General features: G+C 39.5%; 1 protein-coding gene across 4 annotated transcripts in view; it reads left to right on the forward strand.

Moving 5' to 3' along the window:
* TTK (TTK protein kinase) overlaps nt 1–22,037 on the forward strand; it is an 88,112-nt gene that overhangs the window by 22,959 nt on the left and 43,116 nt on the right. For all 4 annotated transcript variants that reach the window (XR_014248287.1, XM_082405065.1, XM_082405064.1 and 1 more), the window contains exon 2: nt 2,975–3,120. Coding sequence is in view for 3 of the 4 variants with exons in the window: in XM_082405065.1 (XP_082261191.1) it covers nt 3,051–3,120 (70 nt within the window). In the remaining variant the exon portion in view is untranslated. The remainder of the gene's footprint in view (nt 1–2,974; nt 3,121–22,037) is intronic.

Below are 22,037 nucleotides of genomic sequence, written 5' to 3' on the forward strand. Positions count from 1 at the left end.
GATTCCATATATGTGTTAGCATACAGTGTTTGTTTTTCTCTTTCTGACTTATTCCACTCTGTATAACAGACTCTAGGTCCATCCACCTCACTACAAATAACTCAATTTTGTTCCTTTTTATGGCTGAGTAATATTCCATTGGATATTATGTGCCACATCTTCTTTATCCATTCATCTGTTGATGGACACTTAGGTTGCTTCCATGTCCTGGCAATTGTAAATAGTGCTGCAACGAACATTGTGGTACATGACTCTTTTTTTTTTTTTTAACATCTTTATTGGAGTATAATTGCTTTACAATGGTGTGTTAGTTTCTGCTTTATAACAAAGTGAATCAGTTATACATATACATATGTTCCCATATCTCTTCCCTCTTGCATCTCCCTCCCTCCTACCCTCCCTATCCCACCCCTCTAGGTGGTCACAAAGCACCGAGCTGATCTCCCTGTGCTATGCGGCTGCTTCCCACTAGCTATCTATTTTACATTTGGTAGTGTATATATGTCCATGCCACTCTCTCTCTTTGTCACATCTTACCCTTCCCCTTCCCCATATCCTCAAGTCCATTCTCTAGTAGGTCTGTGTCTTTATTCCCGTCTTGCCGCTAGGTTCTTCATGACCTTTTTTTTTTTTTCCCTTAGATTCCATATATATGTGTTAGCATACAGTATTTGTTTTTCTCTTTCTGACTTACTCCACTTTGTATGACAGACTCTAGGTCCATCCACCTCACTACAAATAACTCAATTTCGTTCCTTTTTATGGCTGAGTAATATTCCATTGGATATATGTGCCACATCTTCTTTATGCATTCATCTGTTGATGGACACTTAGGTTGCTTCCATGTCCTGGCAATTGTAAATAGTGCTGCAACGAACAATGTGGTACATGACTCTTTTTGAATTATGGTTTTCTCAGTGTATATGCCCAGTAGTGGGATTGCTGGGTCATATGGTAATTCTATTTTTAGTTTTTTAAGGAACCTCCATACTGTTCTCCATAGTGGCTGTATCAATTTACATTCCCACCAACAGTGCAAGAGGGTTCCCTTTTCTCCACATCCTCTCCAGCATTTATTGTTTGTAGATTTTTTGATGATGGCCATTCTGGCGGGTGTGAGGTGATACCTCATTGTGGTTTTGATATGCATTTCTCTAATGATCAGTGATGTTGAGCGTCTTTTCACGTGTTTGTTGGCAATCTGTATGTCTTCTTTGGAGAAATGTCTATTTAGGTCTTCCACCCATTTTTGGATTGGGTTGTTTGTTTTTTTGGTATTGAGCTGCATGAGCTGCTTCTATATTTGGAGATTAATCCTTTGTCAGTTGATTTCGCTTACAAATATTTTCTCCCATTCTGAGGGTTGTCTTTTCATCTTGTTTATGGTTTCCTTTGCTGTGCAAAAACTTTGAAGTTTCATTAGTTCCCATTTGTTTATTTTTGTTTTTATTTCCATTACTCTAGGAAGTGGGTCAAAAAAGATATTGCTGTGATTTATGTCATAGAGTGTTCTGCCTATGTTTTCCTCTAAGAGTTTTATAGTGTCTGGGCTTAAATTTAGGTTTTAATCCATTTTGAATTTATTTTTGTGTATGGTGTTAGGAAGTGTTTTAATTTCATTCTTTTACGTGTAGCTGTCCAGTTTTCCCAGCTCCACTTATTGAAGAGGCTGTCTTTTCTCCGTTGTATATTCTTGCCTCCTTTGTCAAAGATAAGGTGACCCTATGTGCGTGGGTTTGTCTCTGGGCTTTCTATCCTGTTCCATTGACCTATATTTCTGTTTTTGTGCCAGTACCATACTGTCTTGATGACTGTAGCTTTGTAGGATAGTCTGAAGTCTGGGAGCCTGATTCCTCCAGCTCCATTTTTCTTTCTCAAGATTGAAAAACAATTTTTAAATTGCAGGGTATTTTAATATTTTAAAAACTCAGAGTAAAACTCTTTTAAAACTCAGAGCTGGAACCTAGAAAGAGATATATGAAGATGGTTATACATGTTTTTCTTTTTTAACTTAAAAATAATTTCTTTCAAGTTTTGCTGGATTTAAAGTTTTGATCAATTTTACAAAAGGTAAACAAAAAGGATTTACAAACAATATTTTGGTTAGATAAAACATATAAATTTTTCATGCAAGAGATTCCATCATTTTAACTACAGATAACATCGTTCTGCCCATTTGGAACATATCAACTTCCGAAAATATTATATACTTGGTTTTTGGTTCTCTTAAAAGACATTCTCTTAGAGAATAAGCTAAGGTTAAATGTTAGAGAAGTACATTGACTTGCCCCAAATCACAGTTGGCTAGTGGCTTAGATAAGATGAAAATAAAGATTTCTAACCACTGGTTTAATATAGTCTTCCCATTTTACCAGTCCACTACCTTCTTTTATCATGTTCTTGAATATTTTAGAGCTTTATGCTATTTTCACAGGAGTTCGTGGTTTCAGTTTTAGATGGAAAAAGTGAAGGATGATTGCTATCTAGTGTCAAAATGATAACCCCCACTGATTCATTCATTTATTCATTATTCAATAAATATTCAATAGCTTCTGTTATATTAGGCCCTGTTCTAGGTTCTAGGGATACAGCAATGAGCAAATTGGGCAGTTATTCTCATTGTTGTGGAGAATTTTAGTGGAGAAAATGAAAAACTAAACAAGTAAAATCTATAGTATTTCAGGTGACGATAGGTGCTGTGGAGAAAAATGAAGCAGTGCAGGCAAATAAGCAGTGCAGGAGTTGGGGTGAGTGTCGGGTATTTGACGATTCCATTTAAAATATTATGCTCAGAAAAGGCATTACCAAGAAAGTGACGTTTGAAGAAAGACCTGAAGGAAATGAGAGTCATAAATGCAAAGGCCTTGATTAGCTCTGCTTTCTCCTCAACCTAGAATCATGTGTTTCTGTTGCAGTGGTAACTAACACAAGATCTGTAACCCTAAATATCCACTCTTGTTCTAACCCCATTCAGGCCCCAGGGAAATGCTTTCGCAAACCTCTTATTCTTTGACCTTTGAAACAAAAGGCACCTGCAGCCATGAAGGTGCATGGGGTTGTGGGACTGCCACCCCTGGAGATGGACACTGCCTCAGAGGATCAGAGTGGTTCAGTGCTCAGGTAAGATAAAGACAAATTAGTTAACATGTCAAGTCTTCTTCTTAACATCCTTCTCAGCGGCATGGAGCATCCATTTGCTTGCTTCTCTTTCAGTTTCAATTTGTGGGGTTGAAGGCCCTCAGCAATCAATATAGTACTGGTAATAGTTTGCATGGCTCTCCAATATGGTAGCCTTCGCACCCTGTGGCTTTTGAGACACCTGAAATGTAGCTACCCCAACTGAGAAGTGCTATAAGTGTAACCTACACACCAAACTTTGAATACTCAGTATGAAAAAAAGAATGTAAAAGACTTCATTAATTATTGTTATATTGATAATATGTTGGAATAGTATTTTAATATGTTGGATTAAATAAAATATATTATTAACATTAATGTTAATGATTTTAAATGTTTACTTTTTAATTTTTCTAATGTAGAAAAACTTTTAATGTAAAAAATTATAAGTTTTGCATGTGGCTTGTACTGTATTTCTATTGGACAGTGTGATCTAGACATTATAAAGTGTGATACTGATTCTTTGCATTAACAGTTAAATGGACATTCAACGCTAGAATCGTGAATAATTGTTTTTTAGTTGAGACATAAGTGACATAACATTATATTAGTTTCAGGTGTACAGTGTAATGGCTTGATATTTGTATATATTGCGAATGGTCATTACCAGTGAGTAGTTAACACGCATCACCACACGTAGGTACAAAATTTTTTTCTTGCAATGAGAACTTTTGAGATTTACTCTCTCAGCAATTTTCAAATATACAGTGGAGTATTATTAACTACAGTCACCATGATGTGATTTACATCCCCAGGACTTATTTATTTTATAACTAGAAGTTTATACCTTTTGACCACCTTCACCCATTTTGTCCACCCCCAAACCTCTGCCCTGGCAACTACAAATCTGTTCTCTGTATCTATGAGTTCCATGTTTTGGCTTTTTTGTTGTTTCTTTTTTAGATTTCACGTACAAGTGAGATCATAGGTATTTGTCTTTCTCCTTCTGACTTATTTCACTTAGCATAATGCCCTCAAGGTCCATGGATGGACAGTTTTATTTTTATGAAAATGTCTAATAAGATTTAATTAAATTTTCAAAAGATGAATTTAAAAATTCAACTTTATTTAAATAATTTTGATTAAAAACTTTCATATGCATTAATTAGAATTTATATTTTGACTTTTAATTTGAATATATCATTTGAATATTTTAGAAAAAATAACTTGGAGGAATATATGTAAAATAATTTAATTTTATATTTATTTTAATTTTTGCTAAAAGTATATTCAAATTTTGTACTCCTTGAATATAGTTACAATTAATTTTTAATCCTTTAGCTCTTTACCGTCAATAGAGCACAAATTATGTAAAAATCTTAACTAGAGCATTATAATGTATGATCTTTTTCTAATAAAAATAAGAAAAATTCATGGAATGGATCAACTTATAAATAATTTATAAATTATATACCTTTATGTTATTATTCATCTAAACATCTCTGGCCCATTAACAAAAATCCCTAAAATGTAGAGTAATAGTTAAATTCAAATGTCTAATATTTTGCCAGCTATGAGTAACAAACACCACAGCTTTAAACATGTATTTTACTTTTGTTATTACGGATGCATTGCTCTTCGCTGTTGCAGTAAGAGGAGAGAATACATTTCATTTACAGCTTGTTAGGCTGACCTGTAACATTTAGATGTTTAGATGTATGATGTGTGGGCCTCTGTTTGTACTCTTGCTCCAGACCTTTTCTGATCACAGAGGGGACCCAGGGTATCCAGAAAGTTCTAGATGAATCCAGGTGTTCTCCTTGGAACTGCATCACGTGTGGAGGTTGCATGGTTTCTGGGGATCCTTCAGAACTGACAACATTTCGATGGCCCTCTCAGGTCTGTGTGACCCAAATAAAGTCTGTAGTCTAACTATCTGCATGTTTACTCCTGGGCCTGGATGGAAAGGAATGGATCTAGGAAACAGGCAGGGACGAGAATGAACCTGACGATGCCCTTGCATAGGTGTCTTCCTACTTCTGCCCTTTCAAGAGTAACTGAAATAGCCTGGTTGAAATTGGCTGAGACGGGTTGAAAGCAAACTCAAAGCTTCTGCAATAGATGCAATCAAGCAGCTGGGAGGCCACCGGTTGGTAGAAACTGGGTCAAAGGGCGGAGTAGGTGGAAGTGATGGTACAGAGGGTTTAGCCATCTGCCAGCTGAACTGTGACTGAGGACTGAGGCTCTTGGTGAACCCAGAGGAAAGCTGTGGGCTGCATTGTTTACACTGAGTTCCGTGTTACGTTAACGGTACACACCAAGGGACAACCACAAGCTGCATCGATCCACTAGGGATAAGTACTGTGATTTACCTATGCAGGGACAAGCTTTACTCTGGAAGTTCATGGCTGTTTTCAGTGACAGACACTGTGGAACTATGGAATGATCATTCCATCAGAAATAAAAAGCAAAAACCCAGAGTTCTAGTCCTAGTTTTGTTATTTCCCAGATTATAACCCAGGGCAAGTCACCAAACTTGGTCTAGGCTTCAATCCCCTGCCTGCAAAATGAAGAAAAAAGAAAAAAAATTGTGCTGCCTCTTTCTTAAACTGACATGAGGATTAAATGAGACCATTTAAGTGAAAGCACTTGGAAACTTGTAACATCATTTACAAATATAAAATATGATCATTTTTTGTTTCACTCGATATTTCCTTCAGGAAGTTAGGCCTGATTGCTATTATTACTAGTATTACATATTGGTATAGGTTTATTTGATGTGATTATATAGTAAGATATGTTTCTTTCCCAAATGACTATATTTCAGAATTCTAAATTATGAGCTATTAAATATCCAAACTTCATTAAAGTACTATTCCAGAGAAACTTACTTTCATCAATTTCACTCACTAAAATAAGGGTATTATGTTATATTTTTCCCTTGAATTCCCATTTCTCTTTCCCTCTCCTTCCACTTTTTAAAATCGGATGATGTATTTTCTGTAAGATACCTATGTTGTCAAAATTAACATTGCCATTTTACCAACGCCTGCTTGGCTTCCTCTTGTCTCCCTTTCCTGCGCTCATCTACAGAGTTGATAGGGAGGGCGCCTCTTAGTATTCTCATCCTGACTCTTTTTAAAGGAAGGGACCCTTGTTGCTCCCTTCTTCGGCCCTGAGGCATCTGTGGCAGGACTAGTCGGGCCGCTGGATACTCCCTTGTGCAACCTCGTCCTATCAGGTTGAGCAGGGAGTGAGCCTCTGACAGGTGCTGCTGTCACCATCCTGGATGACTGTGGCGCAAGTGGCACTTTAATCAGACCAGCGTTCACACGTGATTGTGCAAGAGGCTGCGGGCGGGTGACTTTGTCCTCGCCCAGATGAACACCTTGCCACCTCTGGGTGCTCAGAGTGAGTCAAATCCTTAAGAAGCTTTGAAAGAAAAAACAGCAATATGAAAATGTTAGGACGTTGCTTCTAACTAAAAGATACGCATTTAAATGCATAAGAAGAACTATATTAGAAATATATATTAGAATAAAATCATATTAGAATACATATTAGAATATTCTAAAATATTTGAATAATATGTTTTATTAGAATAAAATAAAGTATTAAATTTTTTTCTTAACTAACTGACGAAAGGTCTTGAGCAACTTTATATATTCAGATGATAAGTTAATTCAGGCCCTTCACAGGGGATATGATTAGAAGATAATTTTAAATAGAATAAATAAATAAATTGGAAAAGACTTTAAACATTTCAGGGCTTCCCTGGTGGCGCGGTGGTGAAGAATCCGCCTGCCAATGCAGGGGACCCGGGTTTGAGTCCTGGTCTGGGAAGATCCCACATGCCGCGGAGCAGCTAAGCCCGTGCTCTGCAACTACTGAGCCTGCGCTCTAGAGCCTGAGAGCCACAACTACTGAGCCCGTTTGCTGCAACTTCTAAAGCCCACACACCTAGAGCCGGTGCTCCACAACAAGAGAAGCCACCGCAATGAGAAGCCCACACACCGCAAGAAAGAGTAGCCCCCGCTTGCCGCAACTAGAGAAAGCCCGCGTGCAGCGACAAAGACCCAACGTAGCCAAAATAAATAAATAAATAAAAGACTTTAACCATTTCATGCCTTATAATTCATCTGCAGAAATTATTTTAGGATTTCAGAATACTGCTTATTTTTTTGTGTTGAATTTTGTGTTTATTCTTATTTTTCTTTAGGATATATATTTTGCATATTTATATGGGAGAAAGGAAAGTATTCATGTTTAGTGCTCTTTTGTTTTCATTTTTGATAATTTTTTAAAAATTGGAAAAATTTTTATTTTATATTATAGTTGATTTACAATGTTGTGTTAGTTTTAGGTGTACAGCAAAGCAATACAGAATAGTGCTTATTATGTTGATTACCACGGCACTGTGTTACAAACTTAATTGCATGTGTTTTAGTTGTTATAAATGTTCTCTAGGAATTCATGTTGTTGACTTTTTTGGAATTATTCATTCTAAATAGGTGACCAGTCCCTTCGCATTTCCTTGCTTCAGAAGCAAGAGGTGGGCACGCCCTGGAGAGGAGCCGGCTTCTTTCTGAGGGCACTTAGAAGACTGTACCTTCCGCATAGATACTATCACCCCTGCTGATGATTCCAGGGCCCTTAACATGGACCAAAGCAGCAGGTCCTCTGGAAATGTCCTGGCACTTCAACGGTAACCACGGTGAGCAATTGATTGACGAGCGGTGCCCTCCAGAGCCTTAGTGATACTCAAGACACAAGGTATAGATAGCCTTGTGTGGGTGGAGCCCCAACTATTACTCAGTTTCTTCCCAGCCTGCAAGAGAGGGGCACGGAGTTGGATTTCAAGTGATTTAGAGATTATAAACAAATATGATAATTCTCGACTTTTGAGTTCGCGACCTGGGCTTCTGCTGGTCTTTCGTTATGGCTTTTAACATACACATTCACAAACTGAACCAGGAATTGAAGATAATTAACTACGAATTCTTTTTTATTGTGCTGATGATCTTAGAACAGTTAGGCTCACAGATAGATAACAGCAATCTTCAATTTTATTCATTGTCTATTCATTGTGAAAACAAAGTATAAAAACTTCACTTTATTTAGAAAAGGCACTAAAATTCCATCCAAATAAAGCAACTATTTTACTATCTTTTCATTTTAAAAAAATTTTTATTGAATTATAGTTAATTGACAATGTGTTAATTTCCACTGTACAGCAAAGTGACTCAGTTATATATATATATATATATATATATATATATATATATATATATATATATATATATAGTCTTTTTTCATATTCTTTTCCATTATGGTTTATCACAGGATACTGATTATAGTTCCCTGTACTATACAGTAAGATCTTGTTGTTTATCCATCCTATATATAATGGCTTGCATCTGCTAATCGCTAACTCCCAATCCTTCCCTCCCACAGCCCCTCTCCCCCTTGGCAACCACAAGCCTGTAGAACAACTATTTTAATGCTGTGTCTATCCTTCCAGTCAATATACTTATATATTAACAAGGAACCTGAGTCCCCAGTTTGAGGAGGAACATGGAAGAATTTCAGCAGAATTGTCCAAAGCCCAGATTCCTTCCTGCTTTTGGTAGAATATCCTGTGTAGTGACTGGCTTCTGTGTTCCCTCTGGTGGCCTTTAAATTGCTCTTGCTGACACCTCATACCTTCTGTTGCTGCCAGCTGCCTTTATTGCCAAGGATGTGGGGTGGCTTTATGTGACAGGAAGGTTTGTCACTGCTGAGTCGATTTGAAGATTTTCCTGTGCATCAGGATAGCAAAGCTGGGGTGCAACTCATGCAGGCTCAGTCCTGTGAGAACACGTCTGGGAATTTCAGGCCTATTTTCTTGGGGCCTGAAGAGCCTATGGGAAAGAGTGTGAGCTTTGTCTCCTGCTTGAACTACAGGTATTTGGGGTAAATTGTGAGATACTTGGACCAAAGTCTAATTGAAGGGGTGTTATAGAATCTCCTGGGAGAGAACTCATCAAAGGGCAGAAGGAGGGAAGCACACGAGCTTAATCTTTAGAGGAGAAAGATTCTGAGTGGGTATAGCTTTGTGACTGTCACATCTGTTCCCAGCCCAGTCCCATACATTCAGGTCTGGGTCCTAGGCCAAGTGAGGGTCATAAGTAAAAACTGAAAGAACGTTCACTGAACACTTCAAAAAAAGGAAGGCACACACACACACATACTGCATTGTTTTTGACACCTCATATTGAAAGTTACAAAGGGGAGACAGGTAACCCCAACTGGCCACAGATCACCAAGTTTTGGTGCTGCAAACTACACCTCACAGAGTGTGGCAGAGTCCTTTGTGCTCAATGGAGTAGGCACAGGGTTTGCTAAAGAATGAGATGCTTGGAGGGACAGGATCTTGGAGAGCAATGGTGACACTTGAATGAGAAATGTGTTCTCCAGTAAGGCTAGATTTGCTTCTTTGTTTACTTTATCACAAGTAAGGCAATCCCTGTGACTTTCAGAAATGCCAAAGGGAATAGCTCAGGACCCGAGGACCAGCATTATGCAGCTAAGGGTGATAAGACCTGAAATCTGAGTCATTTTCAGGTGACCCTGAACGCACCTACCAGCTGAAGAGTTCCCTTCAGAGCTAGACGCAGGCTCATGTACCCACAGATGGAAGATGCTGCTATAGAGAACTACTATCTGGTCAGAATGGTTTAGCCACTTTGGTTTTTTTTTTTAATAAATTTATTTATTTATTTATTTTTGGCTGCGTTGGGTCTTCGTTGCTGCACGCGGGCTTTCTCTAGTGTGGCGAGCGGGGGCTACTCTTCGTTGCAGTGCATGGGCTTCTCATTGCGGTGGCTTCTCTTGTTGCGGAGCACGGGCTCTAGGTGTGTGGGCTTCAGGAGTTGTGGCACACAGGCTCAGTAGTTGTGGCACACGGGCTTAGTTGCTCTACGACATGTGGGATCTTCCTGGACCAGGGCTCGAGCCCGTGTCCCCTGCATTGGCAGGCAGATTCTCAACCACTGCGCCACCAGGGAAGCCCCCAGCACATATTCTTTATTAAATCTTTGGCATGTGAAAATATAGCAGTGAGCAAGACATATTTTGGTCCAATTCTTAAAGACCGCAGAGCCTGGTGAGTGAGACGCATGAACAGATTTATTCATTTGTTCATTCAGAATTTTTAATAACTGCCTACAAAATGCTAGATACCTTTCAGTGTTTTTGGCACAACTATGAACAAGTAAGCAAGGAAGGATCTTAGTCTCAAGGTGCTTACTTGGTAGGAGGAGACATAATAAACACAAAGATAAATAATTGAACAGGATAACTACAGATAGCGATGAGTACTGTGAAAAGAAAAAGCATGGCGATGTGATGAAGAAAAACTGAAAGGCCTATTGAAGAGATGATGTCTGAACAGGGACCTGAAAGACGGAAAGGAGTCAACCTCTGAAGATCTGCAGGTGCATGTTCTAGGCAGAAGCAACAATAAAAAATAGGGCCCTTAGGCAGGAAATAGTTCAGTGTCTTCAAGGAACTAAGAAGAAGCCAGTGAGCTAGAGCTTAGTAGGAAAGGAGAAAGAGTGGGATGAGATGGGCTTGGAGAATCAGAAAGGGTCAAGTCACGCAGGGCCTTCGAGGCTTTGGTAAGGAGCACGGCTTCCCGTCTGAGAGCCTAGGAAAGCCAGGAATGTTGTAAGCAGGGGACTGTCATGATCTGCGAAATTGCAGTAACGTGTGCTGAGATATTTCATTTCTATTTTCTAACAGCACTCTCCCCCAGTTCCCAAGAAACAAATTCTTTAGAGATGGTCCTGGGAAATTGTCAAGTGGCACTACTCAGTGACCCAAAACCAAGCTCACTCTTTACCCTAATATGTGATGCCTCTGCATTGACTCAAATATATCAGTTCCTGTCTATTCCTGGGGCCATAAGATAGGACACTCCCTGAGACACTGGTTGGGGGGACAGGGGGGGCTTTTGTTTCCTCCTCTCTGCTGAAGGACTTCCATACCAAGACTATCTAGCAACTGCCTCTTCCAAGAGGTTCATGGAGGTCAGATTTCCACTGGCCTACCTTTCAGGTGAGAACAGCCCTATGTTGAGGAATTTGGCAAACATACACATACAACCTTTGGTCTAATAGAATCTCAGTAATAGTCATGCTAATGGCTAGGGAAAATGGCAGAGATGTCCTGCAAACCACATAGGACCCCGAGAAGGGTGGTTTAAGCAGATAAAGGAAGACGATTACAATCTTATGTAGTAGCTGCATGTTCTAGTACATAAACACATGTGCAAAACTCAAGGGACTCTCAGAAATATTGGAGAAATGTGCATTTTTCAAAGAAACGGAAGGGCAATTAGGCTAAAACATGGAACAGCACGTCCATCTTCAAAATAGCCTCTAAATATTTTCAAAATATTCGGGGCTTCTGGATGAGATGAATCATTTGTGTTTATTTTGCTTTCATCCATTCAACCACCATTAAAGAAATATATATTTGTGTGTATACATATATATGCTTACATTGTCTTATTTATTTATTCATTTATTTATTTATAACTATATTAGTCACCTTATATACTGATGTATATGTATGACAATCATTATGGACTGAAGGTGTGTGTCCCCCCACCCAATTCGTAAGTTGAAATCCTAACCCCTGATGTGATTTGTCCTTATAAGAAGAGAAGAGGCTTGCAGAGATCTTTCTCTCACTTTTCCCACCTGCACGCAGAGAAAAGACCATGTAAGGACACACTGAGATAGTGCCATCTACAAGCCGAGGAGAGAGGCCTCCCCAGAAACCAACCCTGGTACCTTGATCTCTGACTTTCAGCCTCCAGAACTGTGAGAAAATAAATTTCTGTTGTTTAAGCCACTCAGTCAGTAGTATTTTGTTATGACAGCCCAAGCAGATTAATTCAGATTTTAGTACCGTGAAGTAGGATGCTGGTGTAGCAAATACAAAAAAATGCAGAAATGGCTTTGATGGGTCAAGGCTAGAAGAGTTTTGAGGTGCATGCTAGAAAAATCCTAAATTGCTTGAAGGGGCTGTTGATAGAATTATGGATATTAGAGGTGATTGTGGTGAGAGCTCAGAAAGCAAAGAGGAAACAATCAGAGATTGAAGGAGGTGAAGATGCAGCTTGGTTTCTCCTTATTGCTTACAGTTAAATGCAAGAAGAGAGAGAAATGGAAGGAACTGTTAATTGTCAGAGGAAGCTTTTATTATCTTTGAGAATACATACATCACAAGGAACAGAATGTTGGTAGAAAAAAGGACATTACAGGTGTTTCTGGTGAGATCTTAGACAGAAATGAGGAACATGTTATTGGAAACTGGAGGAAAGATTATCCTTGTTATAAAATGACAAGGAACTTGGCCGAACTGTGTTCTAGTGTCTTGTGAAAGGTAGAACTTGCAAGGGACGACCTTGGATACCTAGCAGAGGAGATTTCTAAGCAAGTTTTGAAGGTGAAGGTACAGCCTGCTTTCTCCTTATTGCTTATAGTAAAATGCAAGAGGAGAGAGATAAATTGAGGGAAGTGTTAGCAAAAAAGTAATCAGAACTTGAAGATTTGGGAAATTCTCAGCCTATCCATACTGCAAAGAATGAGAAAGCATATCCTGAGAGAACACCATGCTTATAGCTGGACAATCATTTCAAATAAAGATTACCCACAGATTTAATCAGCCGTCTCAGTTGAAGCTAGGAATAAGGATGAGATTATACCAGCAGAAACACTGCCAGCTGAGGCAGAGACAGAGAAAACGGGATAGAATGAGGGAAGACTGTCAGACTTCCAGGATTCCACAGGACAAAAAAATAGAGCTTTTCAGTTATGAACATGTGTTATCCTTGAAGAAAAGAGAAAAATGATCCATTCAGAGATCGTCAGGCTGCCACTCCCGCCACAAGCCTAGTGGGCAAGGCTTTTCCCCTCCATCAAACTCCAAATCATCAAATATCAAATGCTGGCATCTTGATCTTGAATTTCCAGCCTCCAGAAGCATGAGAAAATAAGTTTCTCTTGTTTAAACTACCCAGTATTTTGTTACAGCAGCCCAAGCTGACTAATACACATCTCTACCCTCTTCTTTTCATTATGTTTATTTGGTTCATCTGAAATTTTGATCACTTTAGGTAAACCAAGAAGGGATATCATCTTAGCTCTTAACAGAGTAAATCATAGGAGAGCAGCTTTCACCTTTATTTTCCTTTCTCTTTTCTTGATTTACTTTCTCTTCTCCTCTCCAGATCAGTGACCTGAGGTCACGGTGAATGATGGTGGTGTTGGGTAGTTAGATTACTTATTCCAATGGTGAGGCAAGTTATTCCAATTAAATTCCATTTCTCCATTCTGAAGTTTTAGCAGACACATTTTAGTTGCTAGTGACTCTGAACTATCTACGCCTGTTTTAATAGATAATTGTATTCAATCCATTGCTATGATATGTGTTAAAAATGACCCTTGACCATCAGAGAGAAGCAGTGCCTATTTTCACAGCTGTCCAAATATTTACTTGGGATGTAGAATCTGGGGCTGGCCTTGAAAACATTTGATCTAGGCTTCCAGCAGATGTACTCACTTTTAGTAAGTTTCTACTCTGGATCCATGTCTGAGGACACTAAAACATATCTTAGATCAGAGATCAAAGACGTAGATGATCAGAGATCTTGATGATCAAAAATGCTTAAGTCTGTTTTTATAGATCTCTACCAAGTTAGGTCTTTCTGGTTCTGTATTTAGCAGTGTTGGCATGTTATATCATTTTACATTTTTTACTTTTATCCTACTTGTGTCTTCATATTTAGAGTGGGTTTATTATAGGCAGCAGATAGTTGGGATTTGCTTCTTAATTCAATATGAAAATCTCTACCCTTTTCAGTGGATGTTTTGATCATGTACACTTAATGTGATTGTTGATTTAGTGGATTTAATTCTACTATTTTCTCTTTTTTTTTAATATAAATTTATTTGTTTTATTTATTTATTTTTGGCTGCATTGGGTCTTTGTTGCTGCGCGCCAGCCCTCTCCAGTTGCGGCGAGCAGGGGCTACTCCTCGCTGCGGTGTGCCGGCTTTCTCTAGTTGCGGAGGCTTCTCTTGTTGCGGAGCATGGCCTCCAGGCACACTGGCTTTAGTAGTTGTGGCTTGTGGGCTCTAGAGGGCAGGCTCAGTAGTTGTGGCTCACCAGCTCTAGAGCACAGGCTCAGTAGCTGTGGCTCACGGGCCCAGTTGCTCCGTGGCATGTGGGATCTTCCCGGCCCAGGGCTCGAACCCATGCCCCCCACATTGGCAGGGGGATTCCTAACCACTGCACCACCAGGAAGCCCTATTTTCTCTTTTTTTGATCTTTTTTTTCTTTCCTGATTTTCTGCTTCATTTTTGATTAATTGAATATTTTCATTTTCCCTCTTTTGTTCACTGATTAGCCATAACTTTTTGTTTTTATTTGTTTGGTTGTTTAATTTTGTTTGGTTTTCAGCTTTTTACTGATTTTAGAGGGTTTTTTTTTCTTCTTTTTTTTACTGCTTTAGAGTTTCTAGCAACACTATCTGATAGATATAAAATGTGAGCCACATATATAATTTACAATTTTTGTAATAGCCATGTTAAACAAAGTTAAAAGGAACAGATGAAATTAATTTTAATACTTTTAAAATTTAATACAATACACCCAAATTATCATTTCAACCTATAACAGTATTAAAATATTAATGAGAAATTTTATATTATTTTTCCCACTATGTCTAAAATCTGATGTGCATTTTACACTTGTAGGATATTTCCTTTCAGATTAGTCACATTGCAAGTGCTCAAGAGCTTCTTGTGGCTAATAGCTACAGTAGCAGACAATGGAGGTTTATAGAATGCATCTTTAACTTATCACAAGTGATATTATACCACTTGACATGAAGTAGAAAAACATTAAACAAAAAACCTTCCCTCCTCCTGGCCTTAGTGCTGCTAGTGTCATATGTTTTACTTTTGTATAAACCTAACAACAGATTGTTCTTATTTTTTGCTTTGTTATATTTTTAAAAGATTTTTAAAATAAGAAAAATGTCTTTTATATGTACTTATATTTACCACCTTCAGTGTTTTTTGTTCTTTTACGTAGATTCAGAATTTTTTCAGCCTGAAGGACTTCTTTTAATATTTCTTGTAGTATTACAATTCTACTTGTGATTAATTCTTTCAACTTTTGGATGTCTGAAAACATCTTTATTTTTCCTTCATAGTGAAAAAAATATTCTGAGCATATATAACTGTGGGTTGATCATCTTTTCCCTCTTTAGTACAGGCATACCTCATTTTCTTGTGCTTCGCAGATATTGCATTTTTTTGTTTTTTGGGTTTTTTTTTTTTAACAAATTAAAGGTATGTGGCAACCCTGCTTCGAGAAAGTCTATTGACACTATTATTCCAACAGAATTTGCTGGCTTCACCTCTCTGTGCCACATTTTGGTAATTCTCACAATATTTAAAAAATTTCTCATTATTATTTGTTGTGGTGATCAGTGATCTTTGATGTTACTATTGTACTAGTTTGGGGGGTGCCACCAACCACACCCATACAAGATAGCAAATTTAATTGATAAATGTGTGTGTTCTGAGTGCTCCCCCAACCAGCAATTCCCCCATCTCTCTCCCGCTCCTCCTCGGACCTCCCTATTCCCTGAGGCACAACAATATTGATATTAGGGCAATTAGTAATTCTACAATGGCCTCTTGAGTGTTCAAGTGAAAGGAAAAATTGGTTGTCTCTCACTTTAAATCAGAAGTGAGAAATGGTTAAACTTAGCGAGGAGGGCATGTCAAAAGCAGAGATAGGCCAAAAGCTAGGCCTCTGGCACCAAAGAGTTAGCCAAGTTGTGAAAGCAAAGGAAAAGTTCTTTTTTTTTTTAAAAAAAATTTATTTATTTAATTTATTTATTTTTGGCTGTGTTTGGTCTTTGTTGCTGTGTGCAGGCTTTCTCTAGTTGTGGCCAGAGGGGGCTACTCGTTGCGGTGTGCGGGCTTCTCATTGCGGTGGCTTCTCTCGTTGTGGAGCACGGGCTCTAGGTGCGTGGGCTTCAGTAGTTGTGGCACACGGGCTCAGTAGTTGTGGCTCATGGGCTTAGCTGCTCCGCGGCGTGTGGGATCTTCCCGGACCAGGGCTTGAACCTGTGTCCCCTGCATTGGCAGGCGGATTCTTAACCACCGCGCTACCAGGGAAGTCCAGGAAAAGTTCTTGAAGGAAATTAAATGTGCTGCTCTAGTGAACACATGAATAAAAGAAAGCAAAACTGTCTTATTGCCAATACAGAGAAAGTTTTAGTGGTCTGGAAAGAAGATCAAACCAGCCACAACATACCCTTAAGCCAAAGCCTAGTCCAGAGCAAGGCCCTAATCATTTCAATTCTGTGAAGGCTGAGAGAAGTGAGGAAGCTGCAGAACAAAAATTTGAAGCTAGCAGAGGTTGGTTCATAGGGTTTAAGGAAAGAAGCTGTCTCCATAATAACAGAGTACAAAGAGAAGCAGCAAGTGCTGATGTAGAACCTGCAACAAGTTATCCAGAAGATCTAGCTAAGATAATGAATAGAGGTGGCTACATTAAACAACAGATATTCAATGTAAATGAAAGTGTTCTATTGGAAGAAGATGCTATTTAGGACTTTTATAGCTAGAGAGGAAAAGTCAATGCCTGGCTTCAAAGCTTCAGAGCACAGGCTGACTCTCTTGTTAGGGGCTGATGAAGCTTGTGACTTTAAGTTGAAGCCAATGCTCACTTACCATTCTGGAAATCCTAGGGCCCTTAAGAATCATGTTAAATCTACTCTGCCCCTACTCTATATATTGACCAGCAAAGTCTGGCTGACAGTACATCTGTTTACAATGTGATTTACTGAATATCTTAAAGCCACAGTTGAGATCTACTACTCAGGAAAAAAGTTTCCTTTCAAAATATTACTGCTCATTGACAATGCACCTGGTCACCCAAGAGCTCTGATGGAGATGTTCAATGAGATTAATGTTGTTTTCATGCCTGCTAACACAACATCCATTCTGCAGCCCATGAATCAAGGAATCATTTAGAAGCTCAAGTCTTCTTATTTAAGAAATACATTTCAAAAAAAAAAACAAAATAAAAAAGAAATACATTTCATAAGGTTATAGTTACCATAGATAGTGATTCCTCTGATGGATCTGGGCAAAGTAAATTGAAAACTTTCTGGAAAGGATTCATGATTCTAGATTTCATAAAGAACATTCATGGTTCTGGGGAAGAGGTCAAAATATCAACATTAACAGGAATTTGGAAGTTGATTCCAACCCTCATGGATGACTTTGAGAGATTCAAGACTTCACTGGAAGAAGTAACTGCAGATGTGGTAGAAATACTAAGAGAACTAGAATTAGAAGTGGAGCCTGAAGATGTGGCAGAATTACTGCAGCTTCAGGATAAAACTTGAGTGGATGAAGACTTGCTTCTTATGGGTGAGCAAAGAAAGTGGTTTCTTGAGATGGAATCTACTTCTGGGGAAGATGCTGTGAAGATTGTTGAAATGACAACAGAGTATCGAGTATATTACATACGCTTGTTTGAAACGGCAGCTGCAGGGCTTGAGAAGATACTTCAATTCTGAAAGAAGTTCTGCTGTGGGCAAAATGCTGTCAAACAGCAATGCATGCAGAGAATGCAGAGAACAGAGAAACATTCGGGAAAGGAAGAGTCAATTGATGCAGCAAACTTGCTTGTCTTATTTTAAGAAACTGCCATAGTCACCCCAGTCTTCAGCAACCTGAAGCACCCTGCTCAGTCAGCAGTCATCAACATAGAAGCAAGACCCTCCACCAGCGAAAAGATTACAACTTGCTGAAGTACCAGATGATCGTTAGCATTTCTTACCAATAAAGTATTTTTAATTAAGGGATGTATATTGTTTTTTAGACCTAATGCTATTCCACATTTAATAGATTATAATATAGTGTAAACATATATGTGTTTTATATGCACTGGGGACCAAAAAAATTATGTGACTTGCATTATTGCAATATTTGCTTTATGGCAGTGGTGTGGAACCAAATCTGCAATATCTCTCAGGTATGCCTGATCTTAAAGATATTGCCCCACTGTCTCTGGGCTTACGTTGTTTCTGATAAGAAGTCTTCTGTTAGCCTTATGATGCTTCCTCTTTATGTAATTTGTCTTTTTAACCTGGTTGCTTTTTTAGACTTTATCACCAGTTGTTTTTTTTTTTAACATCTTTATTGGAGTATAATTGCTTTACAATGGTGTGTTAGTTTCTGCTTTATAACAAACTGAATCAGCTATACATATACATATATCCCCATATCTCCTCTCTCTTGCATCTCCCTCCCATCCTCCCTATCCCACCCTTATAGGTGGTCACAAAGCACCGAGCTGATCTCCCTGTGCTATGCGGCTGCTTCCCACTAGCTATCTATTTTATATTTGGTAGTGTATATATGTCCATGCCACTCTCTCACTTCGTCCCAGCTTACCCTTCCCCCTCCCCATTTCCTCAAGTCCATTCTCTATGTCTGCGTCTTTATTCCTGTCCTGCCCCTAGGCTCTTCAGAACCATTTCTTTTTTTTTTTAAGATTCCATATATATGTGTTATCATACGGTATTTGTTTTTCTCTTTCTGACTTACTTCACTCTGTATGACAGACTCTAGGTCCATCCAACTCACTACAAATAACTCACTTTCGTTTCTTTTTATGGCTGAGTAGTATTCCATTGTATATATGTATCACCAGTTTTGAGCAATTTAATTATGTGCCTACATAATTTTTGGAAAGTTTCTTGTGCTTGGGGTTCATTGAGCTTCTTCAGTCTGTTGGTTTATAGCTTTTACCATATTTGGACAATTTTTGGCCATATTTCCTTCAAATACATTCTTTAGTTCTCCTACCTTTCCTTTGAAAATTCCAAATTTTAAGAAATTTTTTATTTTGTTGTAATTTTTGATTACACAAGTGTTGCAAAAGTGCAGGGAGTTGATGTGCATTCTTCTCTCAACTTCCCTACTATTAAGATCGTATATACTGTGGTACCTTTGTCAAAATTAAGAAACTAACGCTGGTACATCACTATTAACTAAACCCCAATTACTTATTACTTGGATTTCATCAGTTTTTCCATTAATGTCCACTTTTTGTTCCAGGATCCAATCCATGATACCACCTTGCTTTTATTTGCAAGTCTTAGTCTCCTCTGGTCTGTGACTGGGGATATTAATTTTAATAATATATTTTAACACTATATATCAAAACATCATTTAAAACTGATCAATATTTTAAAAATTATCAATAATGTATTTTACATTATTTTTTCATACTAAATCTTTAGAATCTAGTGTGTATACTTACAACACAAATTAAACTCAGACACTTTCATTGGAAGTACTTCATCTGCATTTAGAGCTCACAAAATTTACAGTTGAAAAAGTAGATTCACATTCTCCGGTTGTTCCAATATACTTAAAATTCTTCCAAGAATTGCACTGAGTATCAGTTTTTAAATTTAAATTAATTAATTAAGAAATTCAGTTATTCAGTTGCAGTAGCCACAGTTCAAGTGCGCGATTGCCCTTTGTGGCTAATAGCTACCATATTAAATACTGCAGCTCTAGACCGCTGTAAGGACTTTTGACTTTTATTCTGAGCTCTGAAAGGTTTTGAGCAAAGGAGTGACATGATCTCATTGAAGATTACTCTGCTGTGCTGGAGAACAAATTGAGGTGAGGGCAGAAGCAAAGAGACCAGCCAGGAGGCACTGCAATAACCCAGGTGAGTGAGGAAGGTGCCCGGTACTAGGGCAGTAGCAGTGGAGGTGGAGAAAGGTGGTAGGATTCCAGGACTACCTTGTTAGACCTGACACAATCTGCTTGTGGATTAGCTGTGGGGTCAGGAATGACGCCAAGGTTTTAGGCTTAAAAATGGAACAGGGCTTCCCTAGTGGCGCAGCGGTTGAGAATCTGCCTGCCAGTGCAGGGCACACGGGTTCGAGCCCTGGTCTGGGAAGATCCCACATGCCACGGAGCAACTAGGCCCGTGAGCCACAACTACTGAGCCTGCGCGTCTGGAGCCTGTGCTCCGCAACAAGAGAGGCCGCGATAGTGAGCGGCCCGCGCACCGCGATCAAGAGTGGCCCCCGCTTGCCGCAACTAGAGAAAGCCCTCGCACAGAAACGAAGACCCAACACAGCCATAAATAAATAAATAAATAATTAAAAACTTAAAAAAAAAATGTGTTAATACTTATTTTAAAAAAATGGAACAAGGAATGTCTTTTACGGAGCAGATTTTGTAGGAAGTAGGTTGGGAGTGGGGAGATCAGGGACTGTTTTGAACATTTTGAGTTTAAAACACCTATGAGACATTTACGTGGAGATGTTAAGTAGACAGTGGATATTTGAGTCTGGGGTTCAGGAGAGAGAGTTCTGCTGGGGTTATACATTTGGGAATCATTAACACATAGACAGTACTTTATTTTATAAAATATTTATTTATTTATTTATTTTTGGCTGCGTCGGGTCTTGGTTGTGGCACGTGGGATCTTTCGTCGGGGCCTCCCAGCTCTCCAGCTGTGGTGCGCTTATGGCACACAGGCTTAGTTGCCCCGCAGCCTGTGGGATCTTAGCTTCCTGACCAGGGATCGAACCCACATCCCCTGCATTGGAAGGCAGATTCTTAACCTCTGGACCACCAGGGAAGTCCGCACTGATGATATTTTAAAGGTAAGATTTGAGGACTTCCCTGGTGGTCCAGTGGTTAAGACTCCCCTGCTTCCAATGCAGGGGGCACAGGTTCGATCTCTGGTGAGGGAAGTTCCGCATGCCACAGAGTGTGGCCAAAAAAAAAAAAGGAAAAAGTAAGATTGGAGGAGCTCACCAGAGGAGTGAGTGTACAGAAAGAAGAGTTAGTAGCAGAATTTTCAGGAAAATGCAAGTTTTGAGATCAGGCCCCAAAGAGATCAACAAGAATTGGTGGAATAGTATATTCCTCCAATTAAAAGCAGTGTTAGGCTCAATGATGCAAAGGTAGTGATTAGGCAACCAGGTATAGCAAATCATTTTGCTGTGCTGAAGCAAAAATACAGAGCCAGAAGGTATGGAAAGATGTATTCGGTGAGGAGGGGCTTTCAGGCTGGCCGGGTGGCTAGTCAGAGCTGGGAATGCGAGGGTTCTAAGGACAGCTTTGGAGTTAACAAGTGACAGCTGCAGTTAGCTTCCTACACGTACACAAAACCAACCAACCCGTCTTGCCATAGAGCATATGTCATAGTGCTGGTACAACAGGCATCTCGTTTCGCAGATGAAGAGAAGCATTGCCTTGGACCACAAAGCCACTTAGCCGCAGAGCCTCGCCCTCGCGTAGATTACCGGGGAGGTGCCCTTCCCCCAAGGGCACTCGAGCTCTAAAGTGGGACAGGCTCGGAGGGAGGGGGGCTGACACGGCGAGTTCAGAAATAGCAATCGTGATGGGCGTGTGAGTTCCGCGCAGAATTCTGACAAAGGGGAGGGCCTTGGCTTGAAGACGAGGCATACGGTCATTCAAGTCTAGTGGAAGAACTAAGGCTAGTGGAAGCTCAAGGACAAAAAGCACTGAGATTCTTGAGCTGGCGCTGTGAACGATCCTTCCTTGCCGCATCCTCCCTAAGTCGGGCAGCGAGGAGCCTGAAGAACCGAGGAGTGAGGGGGCGGTGGCGGGGAAGGGCCGACTGACACGGCCCCTTTTAGGTCCTGATGCTGGGAGCAGCGTCTGCACTCCTATTTTCCTTTCACCGGGTCACTCTGCCCGGGAGTGGCTACCTCTCGGGCAAAACTATGGCCTTGTTAAACGGGAAGGTGCAGGAAAGCCAGGCTGCCGGCGCCCCGGGCAC

This window comes from Balaenoptera borealis (assembly GCF_965194805.1).
Source record: "Balaenoptera borealis genome assembly, chromosome: 9".
Taxonomy (NCBI): domain Eukaryota; kingdom Metazoa; phylum Chordata; class Mammalia; order Artiodactyla; family Balaenopteridae; genus Balaenoptera; species Balaenoptera borealis.